At 46.8% G+C, this 27,602-nt stretch overlaps 1 protein-coding gene across 1 annotated transcript in view; it reads left to right on the top strand.

The window, feature by feature from the left end:
* The window catches only part of LOC142212631 (cysteine-rich protein 1-like), a 57,241-nt gene that overhangs the window by 15,259 nt on the left and 14,380 nt on the right, over nt 1-27,602 (top strand). Inside the window, exons 2-3 of the mRNA XM_075280603.1 lie at nt 23,774-23,868; nt 24,744-24,798. Coding sequence (XP_075136704.1) covers nt 23,774-23,868; nt 24,744-24,798 — 150 coding nt within the window. The remainder of the gene's footprint in view (nt 1-23,773; nt 23,869-24,743; nt 24,799-27,602) is intronic.

Here is a 27,602-nt window from a genome sequence, read left to right as displayed (position 1 = left end):
AATGGAGGAGGAGGAGGAGGAGGAGGAGGAAGAAGAGTTGTCCGATGATGTGATGGTGATACAGGAGGCTTCCGGGCAACTTCGAATCGTCCCATTGTTGCAGCGCGGATGGGTAGACATGGAGGATGAGGAGGAAATGGAGATTGAACTTTCCGGTGGGGCCAGAGGAGTCATGCCAACTAACACTGTGGCAGACATGGCTGAGTTCATGTTGGGGTGCTTTACAACCGACAAGCGTATTGTCAAAATCATGGAGGACAACCAGTACTGGATCTTTGCTATCCTTGACCCCCGGTATAAAAACAACATCTCGTCTTTTATTCCGGTAGAGGGGAGGGCCAATCGCATCAATGCTTGCCACAGGCAATTGGTGCAGAATATGATGGAGATGTTTCCAGCATGTGACAGTGGCGGCAGGGAGGGCAGTTCCTCCAGTAGGCAACCAAGTTCTCACCGGTCCACACAAACGAGGGGCACACTGTCTAAGGTCTGGGACACCTTGATGGCACCCCCTCGCCAAAGTGCCGCCACGGAGGGTCCTAGTGTCACCAGGCGTGAGAAGTATAGGCGCATGTTGCGGGAATACCTTTCCGACCACAGCCCTGTCCTCTCCGACCCCTCTGCGCCCTACACGTATTGGGTGTCGAAGTTGGACCTGTGGCTTGAACTTGCCCTATATGCCTTGGAGGTGCTGTCCTGTCCTGCCGCCAGCGTCCTATCTGAGAGGGTGTTCAGTGCAGCCGGTGGCATCATCACTGACAAGCGCACCCGTCTGTCAGCTGAGAGTGCCGACCGGCTCACTTTGATAAAAATGAACCACCACTGGATAGAGCCTTCATTTTTGTGCCCACCTGTGTAAAGCACCCCAACATGAAACTCCATGTCTGTACTCAACCTCTCCAATTCCTCCGCATCCTCATACTCATCCACCATAAGCGTTGCACAATTCTGCTAATACTAGGCTCCCTCCAACATGATTTCCCCCAACTCTGCTGGTTAGAGGCTCCCTCCACCCTGATTTCCACCAACTCTGCTGGTTAGAGGCTCCCTCCACCCTGCTTTCCCACAACTCTGCTGGTTAGAGGCTCCTTCCACCATGAATTTGCCCAAACTGGGCTGTTTAGAGGCTCCCTCCACCATGAATTGGTCCAAACTGGGCTGGTTAGAGGCTCCCTCCACCATGAATTGGTCCAAACTGGGGTGGTTAGAGGCTCCCTCCACCATTAATTGGTCCAAACTGGGCTGGTTAGAGGCTCCCTCCACCATGAATTGGTCCAAACTGGGCTGGTTAGAGGCTCCCTCCACCATGAATTGGTCCAAACTGGGGTGGTTAGAGGCTCCCTCCACCATTAATTGGTCCAAACTGGGCTGGTTAGAGGCTCCCTCCACCATTAATTGGTCCAAACTGGGCTGGTTAGAGGCTCCCTCCACCATGAATTTGCCCAAACTGGGCTGTTTAGAGGCTCCCTCCACCATTAATTGGTCCAAACTGGGCTGGTTAGAGGCTCCCTCCACAATTAATTGGTCCAAACTGGGCTAATTAGAGGCTCCCTCCACCATGAATTGGTCCAAACTGGGTTTTTTAGAGGCTCCCTCCACCATGAATTTGCCCAAACTGGGCTGTTTAGAGGCTCCCTCCACCATGAATTGGTCCAAACTGGGCTGGTTAGAGGCTCCCTCCACCATGAATTTCCCAAAACTTGGCTGTTTAGAGGCTCCCTCTACCATTAATTGGTCCAAACTGGGCTGGTTAGAGGCTCCCTCCACCATGAATTGGTCCAAACTGGGGTTTTTAGAGGCTCCCTCCACCATGAATTGGTCCAAACTTGGCTGTTTAGAGGCTCCCTCCACCATGAATTGGTCCAAACTGGGCTGGTTAGAGGCTCCCTCCACCATGAATTGGTCCAAACTGGGTTTTTTAGAGGCTCCCTCCACCATGAATTTGCCCAAACTGGGCTGTTTAGAGGCTCCCTCCACCATGAATTGGTCCAAACTGGGTTTTTTAGAGGCTCCCTCCACCATGAATTGGTCCAAACTGGGCTGGTTAGAGGCTCCCTCCACCATGAATTGGTCCAAACTGGGGTGGTTAGAGGCTCCCTCCACCATTAATTGGTCCAAACTGGGCTGGTTAGAGGCTCCCTCCACCATTAATTGGTCCAAACTGGGCTGGTTAGAGGCTCCCTCCACCATGAATTTGCCCAAACTGGGCTGTTTAGAGGCTCCCTCCACCATTAATTGGTCCAAACTGGGCTGGTTAGAGGCTCCCTCCACAATTAATTGGTCCAAACTGGGCTAATTAGAGGCTCCCTCCACCATGAATTGGTCCAAACTGGGTTTTTTAGAGGCTCCCTCCACCATGAATTTGCCCAAACTGGGCTGTTTAGAGGCTCCCTCCACCATGAATTGGTCCAAACTGGGCTGGTTAGAGGCTCCCTCCACCATGAATTTCCCAAAACTTGGCTGTTTAGAGGCTCCCTCCACCATTAATTGGTCCAAACTGGGCTGGTTAGAGGCTCCCTCCACCATGAATTGGTCCAAACTGGGCTGGTTAGAGGCTCCCTCCACCATTAATTGGTCCAAACTGGGCTGGTTAGAGGCTCCCTCCACCATGAATTTGCCCAAACTGGGCTGGTTAGAGGCTCCCTCCACCATGAATTGGTCCAAACTGGGTTTTTTAGAGGCTCCCTCCACCATGAATTTGCCCAAACTGGGCTGGTTAGAGGCTCCCTCCACCATGAATTGGTCCAAACTGGGCTGGTTAGAGGCTCCCTCCACCATGAATTTGCCCAAACTGGGCTGTTTAGAGGCTCCCTCCACCATTAATTGGTCCAAACTGGGCTGGTTAGAGGCTCCCTCCACCATGAATTTGCCCAAACTGGGCTGTTTAGAGGCTCCCTCCACCATGAATTGGTCCAAACTGGGTTTTTTAGAGGCTCCCTCCACCATGAATTGGTCCAAACTGGGCTGGTTAGAGGCTCCCTCCACCATGAATTTCCCAAAACTTGGCTGTTTAGAGGCTCCCTCCACCATGAATTGGTCCAAACTGGGCTGGTTAGAGGCTCCCTCCACCATGAATTTCCCAAAACTTGGCTGTTTAGAGGCTCCCTCCACCATGAATTGGTCCAAACTGGGCTGGTTAGAGGCTCCCTCCACCATTAATTGGTCCAAACTGGGCTGGTTAGAGGCTCCCTCCACCATGAATTGGTCCAAACTGGGTTTTTTAGAGGCTCCCTCCACCATGAATTTGCCCAAACTGGGCTGTTTAGAGGCTCCCTCCACCATGAATTGGTTCGAACTGGGCTGGTTAGAGGCTCCCTCCACCATTAATTGGTCCAAACTGGGCTGGTTAGAGGCTCCCTCCACCATTAATTGGTCCAAACTGGGCTGGTTAGAGGCTCCCTCCACCATGAATTTGCCCAAACTGGGCTGGTTAGAGGCTCCCTCCACCATGAATTGGTCCAAACTGGGTTTTTTAGAGGCTCCCTCCACCATGAATTTGCCCAAACTGGGCTGGTTAGAGGCTCCCTCCACCATGAATTGGTCCAAACTGGGGTTTTTAGAGGCTCCCTCCACCATGAATTTGCCCAAACTGGGGTGTTTAGAGGCTCCCTCCACCATGAATTTGCCCAAACTCTGCTGGTTAGAGGCTCAATCCACCCTGATTTTCAAAACAAATGTTGGTGCCAACCTCAACTTACTACAAGGGCCAAATTCACTGCTGGTGACAAGCTCTCCTCACTGCAAGTGCCAAATACACATGTTTCAAGGTGTTTTCCTACTGTCAGAGAGGTGGTATTGAGTGTGTAAAGTGTGTAGTTGTTAGGCTGTGATGTTGGGGTAATAGAGGGTCTTTGGTGTGTTAGATGCCCCCAGACATGCTTCCCCTGCTGTCCCAGTGTCATTCCAGAGGTGTTGGCATCATTTCCTGGGGTGTCATAGTGGACTTGGTGACCCTCCAGACATGGATTTGGGTTTCCCCCTTAACGAGTATCTGTTCCCCATAGACTATAATGGGGTTCGAAACCCGTTCGAACACACGAACATTGAGCGGCTGTTCGAATCGAATTTCGAACCTCGAACATTTTAGTGTTCGCTCATCTCTATAGGTAATATATATACAGTATAATATAACTAGAAATCCTAAATGACAGAAAGAGAATATATACAGCATACAAGATGTTACACAAATCCTTATAAGTGTTTTCCTTATTTCTTCTTTCATTTAGCTGAGTTTACACCATCTGTAAAATAAATCTAACACAGACAGATCGTCTTTATATGATTAAACCTATTTGAAAAAGTAGTATAAAAATGGGAAAAAAAGAAAAGACTAGACAGATAAGAGAAAACCTCAGGATCACACCAGTGCAAAGAAAAGTATTTATAGTCAACACAGCAGTTACTCTAGATAAGGTACAAATTGAGATTAAGCACACAAGAAAGTGGAATTACATGCATTGTCATGTTGAGATTGCAATAAAATAACGCAATCAGCCCTAGTAGACTCAGTCTTGTTTTATACATGTTCTACATTTTAGAGAGAAGATGATAGAAATGTTGGTTTTGTTCAAGTGAAAGTACCCTATCAACAATACAAATCACATTATATCATTCTGGGTTGTGGAAAGAAAAGTTGTTCCTTAAATTGCTTTCATCTGCCATGCTGTGCTGCTTTACTTTATCTGCCTTGACATAATGTTGAAAGAAATGAGGATTGATTCAGTGCTATACCATGCAGGGCGCAATCTCTACTGTCAACAGTAAACTTTACATGAATCTATTTACTTGCACATGGGAGCACAGCCTTGAAATAGCAATTTAGCTAAAATAAAATGTTCAGACATTTGACTCATTTACATTCAGTGGCCACCGTCACCAGATCAGTAGATCTGGTGACTGCATTCATTGAAGGATAATGAACTCAATGCTAGGTTTATGTAACTGGTTTGGAGACAATATGTGCTTTTTATACTGTTGTAGGTCAACAATAATAGGTATTATGGAATCTAGTGTGAATCAAAAAAATCTCTTAAAGGGGTTGTACATGACTATGATACTGAGCTCCACTTCTTCTCAGGAAGTGACATTATGTCTGTTGGCCGCATAACCATGCTTCATTTCAGTCCCATTTGTGACATTATGTCTGTTGTCCACATAGCCATGCTGCAGTTCAGTCCCATTTAAAGAGGACCTTTCACCATATCCGGGCACATGCAGTGTTATATACTGCTGGAAAGCTGACAGTGCGCTGAATTCAGCGCACTGTCGGCTTTCCCGATCTGTGCCCAGTGTAAAGAGCTTACGGCCCGGTACCGTAGCTCTTCTATGGTCAGAAGGGCGTTTCTGACCATTAGCCAGAGACGTCCTTCTGCCTCGCGGCGCCTATCGCGCTGTGCTGTGGAGCCGGGAGGATCGCCCCCTCCCTCTGCTCACACAGCTTGTCCGTAGACGAGCATTATCAGGAGAGGGAGGGGGCGTTCCTCCCGGCTCCACAGCACAGCGCGATTGGCGCCGCGAGGCAGAAGGACGTCTCTGGCTAATGGTCAGAAACGCCCTTCTGACTGTAAAGCGCTACGGTACCGGGACCGATAGCGCTTTACACCGGGCACAGATCGGGAAAGCCAACAGTGCGCTGAATTCAGCGCACTGTCAGCTTTCTGGCAGTATATAACACTGCCTGTGCCCAGATATGGTGAAAGGTCCTCTTTAAGAGAAAGGAGCTTAGTTGTGGCATGGCCCCACGTGACCAACAGATTTGAAGTCTCTTTCTTAGAGGAAGTGGAGCTCAAAATCCTAACCATGGAGAACCCCTTTAAGCCATGTTTTGTGAATAAAGCTCTGTAAACTGTTCAGACTGCTGTTTGCAACAGTGTGTGACATAACTAAGCAACATATACTAAAATAACTGTACAAAGTTGTTCAAAAATGCATGCTGTCATTTGTGTTGTTGTATGAGAACAACGTCAGCCACAATACAATCCTTGGAAAGCTTGTCTCACGGCTCAGAAAGTTGGTTTCAGCAGTTGTTACCTATAGACCAATAATGCGCCTATAAACTATAGTAGGAAGAGGAGGAATGGCTACAGGGAAGGGGGTGTGGCTGAACCAGAAATGCAATATAGTGCACATGTGAATAGAGTACAAGTTGAATGTACTTGTGATACTGGAACAAGAGGGTAGTACCTGAGCAACTGGAGACAGTCTGGTGGTCCTGATGTACTGTAGTGTCCCACCTTACCTATCTACACAATTGATCATAGTTCCTGGGTCCACCTGATTCTTATAACTGGACCATTAGCAGACTGTGCTATGAAAAGCAATGTCTTTCAAGTTGTAACTTTCCACTTAGTATATCATTGATAAAATATCCAATTCAAGTGATTCAGAAACAAATACACTTCAAGTGTAAATACTAATACTGTTGTTAAAAACTTACTTGATCATGCTAGTTGGTTGGCATATGCCCAGGATTTGCTAACACTTATACTTTACGTTTGATGGATGAATCTGGCCACAATAATAATCAAAGCATGTGCAGACACATCATGAATAGAGATGAGCGAACACTAAAATGTTCGAGGTTCGAAATTCGATTCGAACAGCCGCTCACTGTTCGAGTGTTCGAATGGGTTTCGAACCCCATTATAGTCTATGGGGAACATAAACTCGTTAAGGGGGAAACCCAAATTCGTGTCTGGAGGGTCACCAAGTCCACTATGACACCCCAGGAAATGATACCAACACCCTGGAATGACACTGGGACAGCAGGGAAAGCATGTCTGGGGGCATAAAAGTCACTTTATTTCATGGAAATCCCTGTCAGTTTGCGATTTTCGCAAGCTAACTTTTCCCCATAGAAATGCATTGGCCAGTGCTGATTGGCCAGAGTACGGAACTCGACCAATCAGCGCTGGCTCTGCTGGAGGAGGTGGAGTCTAAGATAGCTCCACACCAGTCTCCATTCAGGTCCGACCTTAGACTCCGCCTCCTCCGGCAGAGCCAGCGCTGATTGGCCGAAGGCTGGCCAATGCATTCCTATGCGAATGCAGAGACTTAGCAGTGCTGAGTCAGTTTTGCTCAACTACACATCTGATGCACACTCGGCACTGCTACATCAGATGTAGCAATCTGATGTAGCAGAGCCGAGGGTGCACTAGAACCCCTGTGCAAACTCAGTTCACGCTAATAGAATGCATTGGCCAGCGCTGATTGGCCAATGCATTCTATTAGCCCGATGAAGTAGAGCTGAATGTGTGTGCTAAGCACACACATTCAGCACTGCTTCATCACGCCAATACAATGCATTAGCCAGTGCTGATTGGCCAGAGTACGGAATTCGGCCAATCAGCGCTGGCTCTGCTGGAGGAGGCGGAGTCTAAGATCACTCCACACCAGTCTCCATTCAGGTCCGACCTTAGACTCCGCCTCCTCCGGCAGAGCCAGCGCTGATTGGCCGAAGGCTGGCCAATGCATTCCTATGCGAATGCAGACTTAGCAGTGCTGAGTCAGTTTTGCTCAACTACACATCTGATGCACACTCGGCACTGCTACATCAGATGTAGCAATCTGATGTAGCAGAGCCGAGGGTGCACTAGAACCCCTGTGCAAACTCAGTTCACGCTAATAGAATGCATTGGCCAGCGCTGATTGGCCAATGCATTCTATTAGCCCGATGAAGTAGAGCTGAATGTGTGTGCTTAGCACACACATTCAGCTCTACTTCATCAGGCTAATAGAATACATTGGCCAATCAGCGCTGGCCAATGCATTCTATTAGCTTGATGAAGCAGAGTGTGCACAAGGGTTCAAGCGCACCCTCGGCTCTGATGTAGCAGAGCTGAGGGTGCACAAGGGTTCAAGTGCACCCTCGGCTCTCCTACATCAGAGCCGAGGGTGCGCTTGAACCCTTGTGCAGCCTCAGCTCTGCTACATCAGAGCCGAGGGTGCGCTTGAACCCTTGTGCACACTCTGCTTCATCAAGCTAATAGAATGCATTGGCCAGCGCTGATTGGCCAGAGTACGGAATTCGGCCAATCAGCGCTGGCTCTGCTGGAGGAGGCGGAGTCTAAGATCGCTCCACACCAGTCTCCATTCAGGTCCGACCTTAGACTCCGCCTCCTCCGGCAGAGCCAGCGCTGATTGGCCGAAGGCTGGCCAATGCATTCCTATGCGAATGCAGACTTAGCAGTGCTGAGTCAGTTTTGCTCAACTACACATCTGATGCACACTCGGCACTGCTACATCAGATGTAGCAATCTGATGTAGCAGAGCCGAGGGTGCACTAGAACCCCTGTGCAAACTCAGTTCACGCTAATAGAATGCATTGGCCAGCGCTGATTGGCCAATGCATTCTATTAGCCCGATGAAGTAGAGCTGAATGTGTGTGCTAAGCACACACATTCAGCACTGCTTCATCACGCCAATACAATGCATTAGCCAGTGCTGATTGGCCAGAGTACGGAATTCGGCCAATCAGCGCTGGCTCTGCTGGAGGAGGCGGAGTCTAAGATCGCTCCACACCAGTCTCCATTCAGGTCCGACCTTAGACTCCGCCTCCTCCGGCAGAGCCAGCGCTGATTGGCCGAAGGCTGGCCAATGCATTCCTATGCGAATGCAGACTTAGCAGTGCTGAGTCAGTTTTGCTCAACTACACATCTGATGCACACTCGGCACTGCTACATCAGATGTAGCAATCTGATGTAGCAGAGCCGAGGGTGCACTAGAACCCCTGTGCAAACTCAGTTCACGCTAATAGAATGCATTGGCCAGCGCTGATTGGCCAATGCATTCTATTAGCCCGATGAAGTAGAGCTGAATGTGTGTGCTAAGCACACACATTCAGCACTGCTTCATCACGCCAATACAATGCATTAGCCAGTGCTGATTGGCCAGAGTACGGAATTCGGCCAATCAGCGCTGGCTCTGCTGGAGGAGGCGGAGTCTAATGTCGGACCTGAATGGAGACTGGTGTGGAGCGATCTTAGACTCCGCCTCCTCCAGCAGAGCCAGCGCTGATTGGTCGAGTTCCGTACTCTGGCCAATCAGCGCTGGCCAATGCATTCTATTAGCCCGATGAAGTAGAGCTGAATGTGTGTGCTTAGCACACACATTCAGCTCTACTTCATCAGGCTAATAGAATACATTGGCCAATCAGCGCTGGCCAATGCATTCTATTAGCTTGATGAAGCAGAGTGTGCACAAGGGTTCAAGCGCACCCTCGGCTCTGATGTAGCAGAGCTGAGGGTGCACAAGGGTTCAAGTGCACCCTCGGCTCTCCTACATCAGAGCCGAGGGTGCGCTTGAACCCTTGTGCAGCCTCAGCTCTGCTACATCAGAGCCGAGGGTGCGCTTGAACCCTTGTGCACACTCTGCTTCATCAAGCTAATAGAATGCATTGGCCAGCGCTGATTGGCCAGAGTACGGAATTCGGCCAATCAGCGCTGGCTCTGCTGGAGGAGGCGGAGTCTAAGATCGCTCCACACCAGTCTCCATTCAGGTCCGACCTTAGACTCCGCCTCCTCCAGCAGAGCCAGCGCTGATTGGCCGAATTCCGTACTCTGGCCAATCAGCACTGGCTAATGCATTGTATTGGCGTGATGAAGCAGTGCTGAATGTGTGTGCTTAGCACACACATTCAGCTCTACTTCATCGGGCTAATAGAATGCATTGGCCAATCAGCGCTGGCCAATGCATTCTATTAGCGTGAACTGAGTTTGCACAGGGGTTCTAGTGCACCCTCGGCTCTGCTACATCAGATTGCTACATCTGATGTAGCAGTGCCGAGTGTGCATCAGATGTGTAGTTGAACAAAACTGACTCAGCACTGCTAAGTCTGCATTCGCATAGGAATGCATTGGCCAGCCTTCGGCCAATCAGCGCTGGCTCTGCCGGAGGAGGCGGAGTCTAAGGTCGGACCTGAATGGAGACTGGTGTGGAGCGATCTTAGACTCCGCCTCCTCCAGCAGAGCCAGCGCTGATTGGTCGAGTTCCGTACTCTGGCCAATCAGCGCTGGCCAATGCATTCTATTAGCCCGATGAAGTAGAGCTGAATGTGTGTGCTTAGCACACACATTCAGCTCTACTTCATCAGGCTAATAGAATACATTGGCCAATCAGCGCTGGCCAATGCATTCTATTAGCTTGATGAAGCAGAGTGTGCACAAGGGTTCAAGCGCACCCTCGGCTCTGATGTAGCAGAGCTGAGGGTGCACAAGGGTTCAAGTGCACCCTCGGCTCTCCTACATCAGAGCCGAGGGTGCGCTTGAACCCTTGTGCAGCCTCGGCTCTGCTACATCAGAGCCGAGGGTGCGCTTGAACCCTTGTGCACACTCTGCTTCATCAAGCTAATAGAATGCATTGGCCAGCACTGATTGGCCAGAGTACGGAATTCGGCCAATCAGCGCTGGCCAATGCATCCCTATGGGAAAAAGTTTATCTCACAAAAATCACAATTACACACCCGATAGAGCCCCAAAAAGTTATTTTTAATAACATTCCCCCCTAAATAAAGGTTATCCCTAGCTATCCCTGCCTGTACAGCTATCCCTGTCTCATAGTCACAAAGTTCACATTCTCATATGACCCGGATTTGAAATCCACTATTCGTCTAAAATGGAGGTCACCTGATTTCGGCAGCCAATGACTTTTTCCAATTTTTTTCAATGCCCCCGGTGTCGTAGTTCCTGTCCCACCTCCCCTGCGCTGTTATTGGTGCAAAAAAGGCGCCAGGGAAGGTGGGAGGGGAATCGAATTTTGGCGCACTTTACCACGTGGTGTTCGATTCGATTCGAACATGGCGAACACCCTGATATCCGATCGAACATGTGTTCGATAGAACACTGTTCGCTCATCTCTAATCATGAACAATGCAATCAGTATTGATATTTTCACAGAGAGCTCAAGTTTTGGTGTGTTATTTACAACCTAAATGTTCCGAATTGTTTGTTTTTTTTACAAAACTGAACAAATGCTGAATTGTTTTGGACACTCTAAAATGACCAAGTGTGGAGATACATATGGCATCCTTTTAGATGTACTTTTTAGTTATGCAATTTTGGGGAATGTCTATTGCTTTGATCTCTTTTTATTCAAATCAGAGGCGAAAGGGAAAAATATTTTTATAAGTCTGTAGACAGGGCATTTACAGACACAGGGATACCTAATGTCTATGTGTTTTACAGTCATTTTCTACATCTATATGTATTCTAGGGAAAGGGATGATTTAGGATTTTTTATTTTTTGAAAACCTTTTTTTCAATTATTTTATTATATATTTATTATGCACTCAATTGCATATGTTATTTTAAAATATATGTAGCTACTATCTTAAAAGATCTAAAACACAACATTATTGGCAGGGAAATATGGCTTCCAAACTTCTAGCAAAGAAAATCAAAAGCAGAGAAGCTGAAATGAGAATCGCCCATTTAATAGACTCATCAGGAAATAAACTTCTTGTGTGTAATATGTGTGCAAAAACTATCATAGCAAAAATAATTATTAACCTGACAGTAAAAATACCTGAAATGAAAGAAATTTTTTGAGAGAAGTCCTCAGTAGTTGATACCTTTTTTTAACCCTTTCCCGCCGATGGCATTTTTTCATTTTCGTTTTTGACTCCCCTCCTTCTAAATCCCATAACTTTTTTATTTCTCTGCTCCCAGAGCCATATGAGGTCTTAATTTTTGCGGGACAAATTTTTCTTCATGATGCCACCATTAATTATTCTATATAATGTACTGGGAAGCAGGAAAAAAATTCAGAATTGGGTAGATTTGAAGAAAAAATGCATTTCTGCGACTTTCTTATGGGCTTTGGTTTTACGGCGTTCACTGTGCAGCCAAAATGACATGTCTCCTGTATTCTGTGTTTCGGTACGGTTCCAGGGATACCAAATTTATATGGTTTTATTTACATTTTGACCCCTTAAAAAAATCCAAAATTGTGTTAAAAAATTGTTTTTCTAAAAGTCGCCATATTCCGACTGCCGTAACTTTTTTATATGTCAGTGTACAGGGATGCATAGGGCGTCTTTTTTGCGGGGCCGGGTGAAATTTTTAGTTCCCTGTCGTCCTCAACAGCGGCACAATGTGGGGTATTTCTGCCCCTGTGTGCTGGTAGGACAGGTGGATATTTAATTAGCCAATAAGATGCGTGGCAGGCCCTATAAGAGGGCACAAGAACCTCCCCTCTGCGTGTTTTTTTCTGTCCTGTGTGGACAGAGGACAGGTGTGAGGACTTGTGTCCTCTTACAGGGCTCAGCTGTTGAGCTTGATGTTTTTGTCAAAATCACCCTCTTCCTATGGAGAGGGTGCTGGTTAGCCTGCGTTGGCTTTTCCCCCTGAATCCTCCTTCTCCTCCCCCGCTCCCTCCCCTCTCCTCCTTACCCTTTCAGCGTCTGTTGAGCGCTGATCCTCAGAGCCGCACCACGCCACTGCGTCCGTGGTTACGGCGGGTCCGTGCGGCAGCCGGAACTCCTCTGTATGGCTGCATTCGCGGCGGCCGCACTTTGCTTGCGCTCACTTCCGGTTTTGACCGGAAGTTCGCGGCGCGGGTTAGAGGTCAGGCCGGCCGGCGGCACGGCCAGCTAAACTATCCTTCACTTCACTTCAGGCTCCACTCCCAGTGTTCGGAGCCCTAGCGGAGGAGAGGGTGAGTGTTCCCCTGGCTTGGGGATTGCTGGGGAGGGGAGATAGTAGCCTTTATTAACCCCTGTTTTGGGGTAGTGGATGGGAGCGTTTAGCTCCTCCCATTTCCGGCCGGCCAGGTTAAAGGTCAGGCCGGCCGTGTCACTTGTACCTTCCTGCTGCATCTGGAAGGCTGTGCTATTATTGTGAGTCTGTTATTGGTCTCACTGGCATTGCGTTTGCGTTTGTTAACCTGAGTCTGGTTATTATCTGTCACCTTTACTCATCCGGTCTTCTGAACCTGGTAAGATCTACCCTTTTTTTAAAAAAAAAAAAAAAAAAAAAAGTGCAATGGTATGATGCATGGTGACAGTTTGCATGGTCTATTATCTCTTTATTGCAGGATATGTCATCCTCTACTACCCCTCCTGGGGATGGTAGGAGGAAATCCTCTGCCAAGAGGAAACACCTTTCCTGTTTTAATTGCGACACACCGCTCCCTGATGGTAGGTAGCGGCTTAAGGGGTTGGTCCCTTTCATGTGTTGTGGTCCTATAACTTGCCTATTATTTTTAGGCTATGAATGGGCCCGTTGTCGCGGGTGTAGAGGTCCTCCACCTGAGGAGCCCTCTCCCAGAGATATGATGGCCTGGGTCAAGGAGATGGTGAGTTTGGGCATCGCTTGGGTAAATAGATTTTCTCTTGCTTGTTTTCTCCTTTTGTTTTGCAGGATGATTCCCTCAAAGGAATTCATGCCACCTTGTCTCAGCTTACCAAAAGACCATGCCCTGAGCACCGTTCCTCCTCCCTGCCACCTTTGGAATTGCTGCGGGTGGCAGAGGATGATTCTTCTGAGGACGACTCAGTAATTTCCGGCAGATCTGTGTTCCACTATGAACAAACAGGCAGGCTGCTGAAGTCCATCCGGTCTACAGTGGGCCGAGATGTTGACGGGGAAGCCTCCACGTCTGCCTCTGGGGGACATATTGCCTTCCATGCGGACGCCATGCTGTCCGACCTTATGGCGCAGCAGTGGAAACAGCCAGAGAAGGGACACACTCTCTCCTTGGGCTGCCCGTAGACCCCTGTGGCTAAAGCCTTGGCGTGCAGATTTTGCATCTAAGGCAGCTCTCTGCGCTCTCCCCTTTGAACCGGGAAGAGTGTTTGGCCAAAGTTTGGATGCCATTATGGAGGGTTTAGCTGAAGGTAGGGGAAGGTCCCTACCTCAAGCATCCAGGGGCAGACGTGCTCCCTCTAGAGGCAGAGGTTCTTCCTCTAATTATAGACGCCCGGCTCAGCAGCGGCGTTCTAGATACCGCCCTAGGGGTGCCGGACGTGGCACTCCCAAGGAGGATGCCAAGAGGAAGCCTGAGTTTTGACGTGGGGCAGCTCCCTGTGGTCCCTCTTCCTGTGGGAGGACGTCTTGCCTCCTTTTTCAAAGCATGGTCCACCCACATTCAAGACCCTTGGGTGTTGAAGATTATACAGCACGGGTATCATATCGATTTTCACCTTCCTCCTCCAGATCGGTTCGTCATCACCCGAATCCTTTCACCTTCTCAGCAGTCCAGTCTGGAAGCCTCGGTCGCCGATTATGTTACCAAGGGCGCCCTGGAGAAGGTACCAACCTCAGATCACGGTCTGGGAGTTTACTCCCCCGTCTTTCTGGTCCCCAAAGTCACCGGGGGCTGGAGAATGATAATAGACCTGAGGTACCTCAACCAGTTTATCAGAAAGAGGTCATTTCGAATGGAGACCGTGGATTCCGTAGCTGTTTTTCTTCAACCAGGAGAGGTGATGGTTACCCTCGACTTGAAGGACGCTTATCTACATGTCCCTATTGCTCCTTCCCACAGGAAGTTCCTCAGGATTGCCGTTTCCATGGCAGGCCACAGGGAGCACTATCAGTTCACAGCTCTGCCTTTCGGCATCACATCCGCCCCACTGGTATTCACCAAGGTGATCGCTCCGGTCGCTGCGACCCTCAGACTTCAGGGTCTTTTCATCGTCCCTTATCTAGACGACTGGCTATTGAAAGCTCAGTCCCCTGCTGCCCTCCTCCAGCAGCTCAATCTTGCCATCAACTTCCTACAAGAATTAGGATGGATTATCAATTGGGAGAAGTCCGAAGTCGTTCCATCCACCCGAAGGAAATTCCTCGTTTTTTTAGTGGATTCAGAAGCGATGCAGATCTTCCTCTCCGGTCCGAGAAAAGAAAGGATCCAAGCCAGTGCACGATTCCTATTGCGCACTCGGCAGGTAACTATCCGCACCGCCATGAGAGTTCTGGGCCTAATGTCATCCTCGGCCAGGGCGGTCCCTTGGGCTTTATGGCATTTGCGTCCCCTACAGATGGAAGTGTTGAGAACCTGGAACAGGTCTCATGGGGACTGCACAAGAAGATCTGCCTTTCTCCCGCTACCCGTCTTTCCCTCAGATGGTGGATACGCCTGAAAGACGGAAGGTCCACGGTCCCGACAGTGTGGACCCTGTTGACAACAGATGCATCCCAGTGGGGATGGGGAGCCCATTGTCAAGACAAAACTGTACAAGGACGATGGAGATGTCCGGAGCTGGGGTCATCCAATCTCAAGGAACTCAGAGCAGTGTACCTGGCCCTAGTACACTTTGCCCCGGAATTGAAAGGCAAGTCAGTCAAGATCCGGTCAGACAATACGACGGTGGTTGTTTATATAAACAAACAAGGGGGCACCAGGTCACCAACCTTGCTGAGAGAGATGAATCTCATTTTCACCTGGGCAGAGAAGAATCTGGTCCAGTTGTCCGCTGTTCACATAAAGGGCTCCCTGAACATAGTAGCGGATCAGCTGAGTCGGGGTATTACCGTATCAGGAGAATGGTCTCTCAATCCAGACGTATTTCAACAGATCGTCCAGAGATGGGGTCTCCCGGAGGTCGATCTTATGGCTACCCGACTCAACGCCAAGGTAGGGACCTTCTGCTCCCTGTACCAGGAGGACAATCCTTTGGCAGTGGATGCCCTGTCCATCCCTTGGAGGTTCAGGCTGTTTTACATTTTCCCTCCAATTCCAATCATACCGAAGGTATTGATAAAAATAAGACAGGACCAAGCCTCGGGAATAGCCATAATCCCGTTCTGGCCAAAAAGGGCTTGGTTTGCTCAGCTCATACAAATGAGTCAGGGCATATATTGGAGGCTTCCCCCACTCCCAGACCTGGTAACCCAAGGAGAGCTGAGATGCCAGGATCTGAGGAGACTCAACCTGACAGCCTGGAGGTTGACCAGTCCCTATTGAGAAATAGAGGACTGTCACAAGCCGTCTTGAAGACCCTATCCAGTGCCAGAGCAGATTCGACTAACAAGAACTACCGTCGAATAAGTAACATCTTTAATGCCTGGTGTCTGCAGCATCAAGTGGACTCCACCGATCCCCCTACGGAGGCGATCCTGGACTTCCTTCAAGACGGACTAGACAGAGGTCTCGCTGTGGCCACGCTCAAAGTACACGTTGCGGCCCTGTCCGCCTATCTGGGGAGGCGTTTGTCTCAAGATTCCTTAGTGAGCACCTTTATTAAAGGGGCAACTAGGCTGAGACCGGTGGTAAACACCCCTGTCCACCAATGGGACCTTATTCCGGTCCTAAACGCTCTATGTGTTCATCCATTTGAACCTTTGGAGGAAAGCTCCCTCAAGTCATTAACCGGCAAGATGGCGCTACTATTGGCAGTAACAACTGCCAAACGGGTTGGTGAACTGCAAGCCTTGTCCGCTGAGGAGCCATATACCACCTTTTTCTCTGACCATGTGCAGCTTAGGTTCCTCCCGGGTTTTCGTCCCAAGGTTCCATCCGCTGTAAACAGAAACCAGATAATCTCCCTTCCGGTATTTTTTCCTTTCCCTTCTTCTGCTGAAGAAGAGAGATGGCACAAACTGGACGTGGTCAGATGCCTACAGATTTACTTACAGCGCACTCGCCCTTTTAGGCGAACTGAAAACTTGTTGGTCAGCTACTCGGGGAGAAACAAGGGCGCCAAAGCCGCTAAAGCCACAATATCCCGGTGGGTGACCGAGACTATTAAGATCGCCTATACCACCCAAGGTTTGTCGGCTCCAGCATTTCTTCATGCCCACTCAACCAGGGCAGTGTCCACCTCTCAGGCTGAGAAGAGTGCCTTGCCGGTGGATCAAATCTGTGCAGCGGCCTCCTGGGCGTCGGAATCTACCTTCATCCGGCATTATCGCCTGAAGGACCAAGTGGCAGGTTCCACTGCTTTTGCCCATACCGTTTTAAGTTCGGTTATGGGTTAATCCCACCCATCCTGGGGACCTGCTTGCTATATCCCCACATTGTGCCGCTGTTGAGGACGACAGGGAACGAGTGATTATGAAGATAATCTTGTTTCCCTAAGTCCTAACAGCGGCACAAGATTTCCCACCCTGGGAATCATATCTTATGTCTAAAAGCTGTATATAAATATTATGGAGGTACTTTTGTATTTACACGCAGAGGGGAGGTTCTTGTGCCCTCTTATAGGGCCTGCCACGCATCTTATTGGCTAATTAAATATCCGCCTGTCCTACCAGCACACAGGGGCAGAAATACCCCACATTGTGCCGCTGTTAGGACTTAGGGAAACAAGATTATCTTCATAATCACTCGTTCTACCATTTTTGGGAAATGTTATTGCTTTGATCACTTTTTATTCAAATTTTTATCAGAATCAAAACAGTGAAAAAACGGCGGTTTGGCACTTTTGACTATTTTTCCCGCTACAGTGTGTACCGAACAGGAAAAATATTTTTATAGGTTTGTAGAGCAGGTGATTTCGGATACGGGGATACCTAACATGTATTTGTTTCACAGTTTATAACTACTTTTATATGTGTTCTAGGGAAAGGGGGGGGGTGATTTGAATTTTTAATACTTTTTATATATTTTTTTTTTTTTACTTTTTTTTTTTTTTTGCATTTATTAGACCCCCTAGGGGTGTTGAACCCCAGGGGGTCTGATCACTAATGCAATGCATTACAATGCTAATGCATTGCATTTACATCCCGTGAGGCCCCGGCCTAATACTGGCAGCGGGTAGTAATTCTACTTCCAGCTTGTCCTTTCTTTGGTTCAGCACAGCGGCTGCTATGATGATGTAATTGTACAATACACTGATCTTCATAAATCATTCCATATGTTTTATAATTAATAAATAGATAAATCTAATGTAATTGGATTAACAGCTATACAGCACGTATGGGCAGTACCTGAATATTCAGTCCCATGCATAACAAGCTTTTGTAGCAAATCTTAGCACATTTTTCCTTAGGGATTGTCCCTTGCTCACTAATTTTCAGAACTACATGCTGGATATGGCCGCAATGGTTTCATTTCTCACTGTACTACATGCTTTGTTGATTTTATGTGACATCTATCAAGTGATTTGGTGACAGTGTTTTTTTTAGTTTCCAAGACTGTTTCTAGCAGCAGCTGGCACTGAGTACAAACATACACATCGTTTTTATAATATTGCGGTATCAGAACTATGGTTGTGGCATCTCTGATCACAGGCAATGCTGCCGGGTCCCAGAACAGACCCGGCGGGTAGTGCGTCCCCTCTGCTTCAGAGCAGGCACCATATGAAGGGTGGAGTAAAGTGGCGCTGATTTAGGCATTGATTTTTACATGTGTAAAAATAGGTGAGGCGTTTTGTGATGCGTTTTTTGTCGCAAAGTGGTTTTTGACACATTCTTTGTCGCGTTTTCTGTTATTTTACACGTGTAAAAAAACGCGCCAGAAAACGTGCCAAAAACCACTTTGCACAGTCAGGAAACTGACTCAAATTCCTCCTCCTAATAACACCTCACCATAGGACTGTATGGTAATGTGGAATTTGAGTCCGTTTCCTGACCAAATTCCTGACCAAAAAACTCTGTGTGAACTCAGCCTAAGTCATAAGCACCTGGACATGTCTCGGTGCACATAGGGGTTAAATTGTTCCTACAATTAGGCTCTTCTGCTTGACATCAGGCACGGAAAGACATTGCTGCACATTAGCCAAAATAGATTCTCAGGAAATTTTATGACACCTATGTGCAATTCTAGCACGACCTGTGCACAGCACTCCCTGGACATTGGGTATATGAGTTGAACAATATAGTGGACTATTTTTTTATACACGTCACAGTGTCAGTCACATATACACAAATGAATGACTGTTCAACAAAATATGTTATTGGCTAAAGCAGGCCCATTTGATAGTACATTATATTATACTGCATGTATTAAAACATATCATTATTTTGGAAGGAATTAGAGACTTAATGTTTTAAATAGAAAACTAAAAAAATGAAGTTTTGCAAAATGTCACTGCTGTGTAGAGCATGGAGAACAGATATTGTTGTAGTTCTAGCATGGATTCCCTGAAGGGCATACTCAGCAGCAAAGGGCAGTTCATTTAAAATATTCACTGTAATGATAGCAGTTCTCCAATCTGCTCTATATTCACTTGACTGAATAGGTTGTTCAAATAGACACTTGCTTATGTACGCCTAATCCACAGGAGCCCTTCCATCAATTAAGTCAAGTGCTTCACTTTCTTCAGAAGAGCTTAGGGAAACATATGTGTCTGGAGTAAAACATACTCATGTATCTTTTAAAGTCGTGTCCCCAAAAAAATTACTGAAGGGTGTAATACAATGCGTTACAATATCCAATCTCTTCAGTCTCAATATATCTTTTTCTTTTCCTAAAGGATTCCTTTATATTATTCTACAGGATGTAGCAAATGCTTGGCTTCGTGTATGGGTGGCCACTGATACACATTACACCTCTTGTCACACCTGACACAAGTCACATGAGTTAGTCACATGGTAAATACTGGATCTTAAGTCACATGAGTGATCCAAGGTAAATACTAGATCTTAATAAACAATCCTAGCTGTGTGTGCAGTAACTTGTTGCAGATTCAGTATCTGATGCCTCTATCTTTATTATTGAGGGTGTATCCAATACTGTATCTGCACTGTGCACCAGAACCAAAATTAGATACATCTAGGAGCTGGCTTAGATTTCAGTTATAATTGAATCTAGTCGTCTGGCAATAACCCTCTAAGGGTCCATTCACACAGAGGAAAATGGTGAGGAAGTTGGTGTGGAATTTTATCGCTGAATGAAAAAAGCCTCCCATTGACTTCAATGGGTTTCTTTTTCTGGACCCTAACAATCACATTAAGCCTGAAGCCTCACATGGGGCATACACTGTGTCGAAAAGCACTGCGCTTTACCGTCCTTGAAAAGTGGATGGGATTCTATGTAGCTTTACGACACTTTGCCAGAATCAGTGGGAGGAGTCAGGAAGAAATTTTTTTTTCACTGACATGGGGCAATTGGCACCAGCCACATGACGTTTTGGCTTCCCTCTTGATCAACACTGTAGGGTTTTAAAGAGGACCTTTCACCATATCTGGGCACAGGCAGTGTTATATACTGCCAGAAAGCTGACAGTGCGCTGAATTCAGTGAATTCACTGAATTCGGTGTAAAGCGCTATCGGTCCCGGTACCGTAGTGCTTTACAGTCAGAAGGGCGTTTCTGACCATTAGCCAGAGACGTCCTTCTGCCTCGCGGCGCCAATCGCGCTGTGCTGTGGAGCGGGGAGGAACGTCCCCTCCCTCTCCTGATAATGCTAGTCTACGGACAAGCTGTGTGAGCAGAGGGAGGGGGCGTTCCTCCCGGCTCCACAGCACAGCGCGATTGGCGCCGCGAGGCAGAAGGACGTCTCTGGCTAATGGTCAGAAACGCCCTTCTGACCATAGAAGAGCTACGGTACCGGGCCGTAAGCTCTTCACACCGGGCACAGATCGGGAAAGCCGACAGTGCGCTGAATTCAGCGCACTGTCAGCTTTCTGGCAGTATATAGAACTGCCTGTGCCCGGATATGATGAAAGGTCCTCTTTAAGTTGGACTGGATGGACCTATATCTTCATCCAACATAGTAACTATTAGAGATGAGCGAACAGTGTTCTATCGAACACATGTTCGATCGGATATCAGGGTGTTCGCCATGTTCGAATCGAATCGAACACCGCGTGGTAAAGTGTGCCAAAATTCGATTCCCCTCCCACCTTCCCTGGCGCCTTTTTTGCACCAATAACAGCGCAGGGGAGGTGGGACAGGAACTACGACACCGGGGGCATTGAAAAAAATTGGAAAAAGTCATTGGCTGCCGAAATCAGGTGACCTCCATTTTAGACGAATAGTGGATTTCAAATCCGGGTCATATGAGAATGTGAACTTTGTGACTATGAGACAGGGATAGCTGTACAGGCAGGGATAGCTAGGGATAACCTTTATTTAGGGGGGAATGTTATTAAAAATAACTTTTTGGGGCTTTATCGGGTGTGTAATTGTGATTTTTGTGAGATAAACTTTTTCCCATAGGGATGCATTGGCCAGCGCTGATTGGCCGAATTCCGTACTTTGGCCAATCAGCGCTGGCTCTGCTGGAGGAGGCGGAGTCTAAGATCGCTCCACACCAGTCTCCATTCTGGTCCGACCTTAGACTCCGCCTCCTCCAGCAGAGCCAGCGCTGATTGGCCGAATTCCGTACTCTGGCCAATCAGCGCTGGCCAGTGCATTCTATTGGCGTGATGAAGCAGTGCTGAATGTGTGTGTTTAGCTCAACTACTCCACCGGCGTAGTTGAGCTAAACACACACATTCAGCACTGCTTCATCACGCCAATAGAATGCATTGGCCAGTGCTGATTGAAGCAGAGCTGAATCTGTGTGTTTAGCTCAAGTACTCCACCGGCGTAGTTGAGCTAAACACACACATTCAGCACTGCTTCATCACGCCAATAGAATGCATTGGCCAGTGCTGATTGAAGCAGAGCTGAATCTGTGTGCTTAGCTCAACTACTCCACCGGCGTAGTTGAGCTAAACACACACATTCAGCACTGCTTCATCACGCCAATAGAATGCATTGGCCAGTGCTGATTGAAGCAGAGCTGAATCTGTGTGCTTAGCTCAACTACTCCACCGGTGTAGTTGAGCTAAACACACACATTCAGCACTGCTTCATCACGCCAATAGAATGCATTGGCCAGCACTGATTGGCCAGAGTACGGAATTTGGCCAATCAGCGCTGGCTCTGCTGGAGGAGGCGGAGTCTAAGGTCGGACCTCAATGGAGACTGGTGTGGAGCGATCTTAGACTCCGCCTCCTCCAGCAGAGCCAGCGCTGATTGGTCGAGTTCCGTACTCTGTCCAATCAGCACTGGCCAATGCATTTCTATGGGGAAAAGTTAGCTTGCGAAAATCGCAAACTGACAGGGATTTCCATGAAATAAAGTGACTTTTATGCCCCCAGACATGCTTCCCCTGCTGTCCCAGTGTCATTCCAGAGGTGTTGGCATCATTTCCTGGGGTGTCATAGTGGACTTGGTGACCCTCCAGACACGGATTTGGGTTTCCCCCTTAACGAGTATATGTTCCCCATAGACTATAATGGGGTTCGAAACCCATTCGAACACTCGAACAGTGAGCGGCTGTTCGAATCGAATTTCGAACCTCGAACATTTTAGTGTTCGCTCATCTCTAGTAACTATATTATGACATATCTTTATAGTTCAAATATTGTTTCAATATAAACAGAGTAAAGCAAACTAAATTAAACCCTTATCACTAAATATATTTCAGAGCTTAATGGATATAGACTATGAATAATTAAGTAAAAGACCTTATGTAACCTGTATGCATCCCTAAAATGCCCAGACTATTAAAATATAAAAACATTTGTGCCATACAGTAGATGCCGTAGTAGAAAAACAAAATGAAAATGGGTGAATTTCAAGTTTTTTTCACCAAATTGCCTCCCTAAAAAATGGAATAAATTATCAAAATATCATACATTCCTGAACAAATTTATATAGGTTTTTTTTCATGTTTTAATAACTTTAGAAATTTTGCAAAACAACGTATCTATAAAAACTACATATTTTCCCTCAAAAAAATAAATTTGGTGTCATCATAATCATACTGGTGCAGAGAATAAAGCTAACAGAGCATATTTCCCGCACATAAGAAACAGCCATAAAAACAGAACCTATACGAAAATGGCACTACTGAATTTTTTTTTCATTCCACCTCATTCTACAATTTTTTCCTGCTTCCCAGTACATTACACAGAATAATAAATGCTACAATTTTGAAGTACGACTTGACATGCAAAAAACAAGCCTTCATATGACTACATATGAGAAAGTTATGGCTTTTAGAATGCAGGGAAACACGCAAAAGTACAAAAATGAAAAATGTTTGTGTCACATAAGGGGGTATTCACACAGGTCAAAATGGTTCAGATTCTGGCTGGGATTGCGTCAGAATCCACACGGTTAAAAAGCCTCTCAACAGAGTTCTATGGGGAGGCTTTTTAACTGCGCGGATTCTGGCGGCAATCTCACTTGGAATTCATGTAGACACCATGTCGTGCCAGAATCTGAGCCATTTTGCCCCGTGTGAATGCCCCCTAAGGGTTAAATTAGAATATTATTGCTCCTTCTTCTATTTGGACTTTGGAGTAGTGTAAGACTTGTGCCGCCTCAGGTTCCGATCCAAAAACCGGGTAGCCGCGACTGAAAGCCGGTGCACTGCACCGGCATCCAACCGTGCACTCTGCTCCGGATTAGACCCAATGAATAGGCCTAGTCCGGAGGAGGGAGTGTCTTCAGGCCGAATCGCAAGGCGACTTGGGCTGAAGAATGAGCATCTCGCTTCTTTTTTCCGGGAGCCGGAAGAAACGGCTCCCAGAAAAAAGAACTGAGCAGCTCCCATTGATTTCAATTGGAGCCATATTTTTGGTAAGGGTTTTGAAGTGAATACGGCCTCAAAACCCTGACCAAAAAACTCTGTGTGAACTTACCCTCAGTACAGGGTTATTTGCATTTGCATCTGTGATTGGTTTAGCGCCTCAAATAGCCCCATGAAAGCCAACTAGGGAACTATGCCAACCAATATTGACAATATCCAAGAATCTATCTATCTATCTATAAATAGCATACTTTTGAAATCTAGTACAAATATGTTTTCTGAGAAAACCAATCAAATCCCAGCTTTGAAGTGTCTGGAGAATTATTTCAATGCATTCTTATTTCTATTTTTCTTTATGTAATAGCTGAAAGAAAACGTTCTTTAGGAAAAGATTACCATCCACTGTGTCTGAAATGCTTTAAGTGTAAGAGACAACTTACTGCGGGACAGCATGCTGATGTAAGTGCATAAACTCTTACAGGAATTACCTTCTTTAGTCTTTTAAATAACCATGTTTTGGAGGTGGGGGTTGTTTTTTTTAAGAAGCTAACCATAAAGACAACCACAAGGAGAACATGTAGTCATCTGGGCAGTCTGGCTGTTTATCAGTTGTTCTCTTGACACATCTCTGGCCATGATGCAACTTCTTGTTTTTAAGACACGAACATATAAGCAATACATTTGTAACTCATTTGTAAAAAGTTATAAAAAAGGTTAACATTTAGACTAAGGCCCCACATAGTGGGCCACAGACAAAAAGTGTTGCGGGAAAATCCTTGGTGCAAACACATCACGGTTTTACCCACAGCACTTTTCACATGAAGTCTTTCAGCTTCCATTATACCTATACAGAAAACACCAGCGTTTGCCAAATCGCGGCATTTCTGCCAGAATCCCATCCATTTTGTAGGAACTGTATAAATCTGCAGTTTTTACCACAGCATTTTCACCGTGGCAGAATTGTGGCATTTACGCTACATGGGAGCCATCCTTAAAGCTCTTAGTAAATCACTAATTTATATATAATCTTCCAGTGGCCGTGTCTTTTGAAAGGAGCAAAAGCACAGCAAAAATCCAATGATATTTGTCATTTAATATTTTGCACTTGGTGACAGATTCCCTTAAATGGAGGATCCTGAAAATATGATTTCATTATATATTGGCATTGAAAGAATTTGATAATTGGGCCACAAACAAAGTTTTCTGAACTTTCTAACAGGTTACTACATTTTTTTAATACACAGTGATTTACATGTAAATGACCTTCAAACCTTTGTATAATATTCAATGCTTTCATGACTTCATTTGGAAAATTATATTTTTTCTCTTTTCAGCATGATGATAAGCCATATTGCAACAACTGCTATCGTAGGCTCTTTGGACCAAGAGGTAAACATACTTTTCTAAGAAGTCATTTATTTCAATAAAGCAAATACTGTATATTGTACATACTGTTGCAAATACTGTTGCCAATAAAAACTCTGTTTTGCTTAAAATGAGAGGAAAAATTTTGTTGAACACTTTCTAACCCAAAGGTCCTTTCACTATCTTATTTTCATGTCAATGAAATCTAGCATTCAGCATTAGATAGTCCAACTACTACCCCAGCAGTCTCAGCAGCTGCTACATGGAAGTCATCATATAAAGCCCACACATCTCTTTAGGATCATAAAGTTCACACAGCAAAATTTATGCAGCGAAAAAATCCAAAAAGTTTCCTGCAGGATCTGGCCATAGTGATGCCCCTTGCTTATCGTACCTCTCTGCGAAAGACATCAACCAAAGCTTAAATGTTGGAGCACAGAGCTCATAGCTCCATGCTCAACCTTATTTGCATTCTCAGGATGCAGATAAAGTTTAAATTGCTACCTGCTGCTCAGATAGTGGGACAGCACCCAAAATGCAGGACTATCCTGCTCAATATACTCCTAGAGTATAATAAGCAGAGGTCCAGATGAGGTGAGCAAACATATCTACTTGTACATACTTCAAACATACTTCAAACATGTCTTACTTCTCCTGGGCTCCAACATGGGTCTTCCTGACGTCAGAAACACTGGCATGACCTACCTGACTGCTGAGGCTCAATCACAGACCTCATTAGTCTGTGACATCATTGAAGACGCCCAAAGACCCATGCTAGAACCCAGGAGAAGTGAGTGAAACTGTTTCTAATGTTTAATCACTTCCCATGAGCCTACGCTCATTATACTCTAGGGTCTAAAGAGAATGCAAAGTACAGGTAGTCCTTGGGTTACAACGGTCTCGGGTTACGACATTTCGTGGTTACGACTAGAGATGAGTGAGTAGGTCCCTCGTAACAGTAAGCTGCCAGCACTCCCGACTAGCAAGGACGAGCCTGCGGCAAATCAACGCTGGTTCTGCCGGAGGCTCGTCTGTGAGGAGGCGGAGTCTAAGGTCAGACCACAGCAGTCTCCATTGTGGTCTGATATTAGACTCCGCCTCCTGGCCAGCGTTGATTGGCCGAATGCTGTACACTGGCCAATCAATGCCGGCCAATGCATTCCTATGAGAAAAAGTCAGCATAAACGCAAGCTGCCAGCTCTCCCTGTACAGTACGTGATTTAGTGTGCAGCGGCTCGGAACCGAGGAAGACTGTACTGTACTGTATATGGTACAGTCTTCCTCGATTCTGAGCCGCTGCACACTAAATCACGTTGATCCATTCCTACGCGGCGTCTTATGATATGTTTCCGACTTACGTCGAAATTCAGTTTACGATGCCACGTAAGAACGGATCAATGTCATAAGTCAAGTATATATATATATAAGTATAATAATAATTGTTCTGCTTTGGATGTGTTCAGTCCAAATGAAACCACCAGGCAAACCTGGTTCGTTCAACAGATTATCTCAGTGCCATGACCCTGCTTACTGATCCATGTTCCTGCCAAGCGACCTTCAGTCTCCAGGAGGTCCCGTGTGTCATGCTAAATAGCACCGGTGATGTGATGTGGAACATACAGAGGGCTGTAGGGGAAGCAGAGGGCTAAATGGCTGAAGGGGAAGCAGAGACAGGCATGGGCAGGGGTAGGGATTGGTAAGCAAATTGCAGCCATTACCTGCTGGAATAATCCAGAGAAATGGCCTATGCAAAAAACAAAATGGGGCCAAATTGACTGCCTAAGGTAGTGGTCTGAATTGAATTGACTAGAGATGAGCGAACAGTGTTCTATCGAACACATGTTCGATCGGATATCAGGGTGTTCGCCATGTTCGAATCGAATCGAACACCACGTGGTAAAGTGCGCCAAAATTCGATTCCCCTCCCACCTTCCCTGGCGCCTTTTTTGCACCAATAACAGCGCAGGGGAGGTGGGACAGGAACTACGACACTGGGGGCATTGAAAAAAATTGGAAAAAGTCATTGGCTGCCGAAATCAGGTGACCTCCATTTTAGACGAATAGTGGATTTCAAATCCGGGTCATATGAGAATGTGAACTTTGTGACTATGAGACAGGGATAGCTGTACAGGCAGGGATAGCTAGGGATAACCTTTATTTAGGGGGGAATGTTATTAAAAATAACTTTTTGGGGCTCTATCGGGTGTGTAATTGTGATTTTTGTGAGATAAACTTTTTCCCATAGGGATGCATTGGCCAGCGCTGATTGGCCGAATTCCGTACTCTGGCCAATCAGTGCTGGCCAATGCATTCTATTAGCTTGATGAAGCAGAGTGTGCACAAGGGTTCAAGCGCACCCTCGGCTCTGATGTAGCAGAGCCGAGGCTGCACAAGGGTTCAAGCGCACCCTCGGCTCTGATGTAGGAGAGCCGAGGGTGCACTTGAACCCTTGTGCACCCTCAGCTCTGCTACATCAGAGCCGAGGGTGCGCTTGAACCCTTGTGCACACTCTGCTTCATCAAGCTAATAGAATGCATTGGCCAGCGCTGATTGGCCAATGTATTCTATTAGCCTGATGAAGTAGAGCTGAATGTGTGTGCTAAGCACACACATTCAGCTCTACTTCATCGGGCTAATAGAATGCATTGGCCAGCGCTGATTGGCCAGAGTACGGAACTCGACCAATCAGCGCTGGCTCTGCTGGAGGAGGCGGAGTCTAAGATCGCTCCACACCAGTCTCCATTCAGGTCCGACCTTAGACTCCGCCTCCTCCGGCAGAGCCAGCGCTGATTGGCCGAAGGCTGGCCAATGCATTCCTATGCGAATGC

Source organism: Leptodactylus fuscus, chromosome 1, assembly GCF_031893055.1.
Source record: "Leptodactylus fuscus isolate aLepFus1 chromosome 1, aLepFus1.hap2, whole genome shotgun sequence".
Classification (NCBI taxonomy): Eukaryota; Metazoa; Chordata; class Amphibia; order Anura; family Leptodactylidae; genus Leptodactylus; species Leptodactylus fuscus.
Note: the sequence above shows the minus strand (reverse complement) of the source record. Positions and strands in the feature narration are given on the sequence as shown.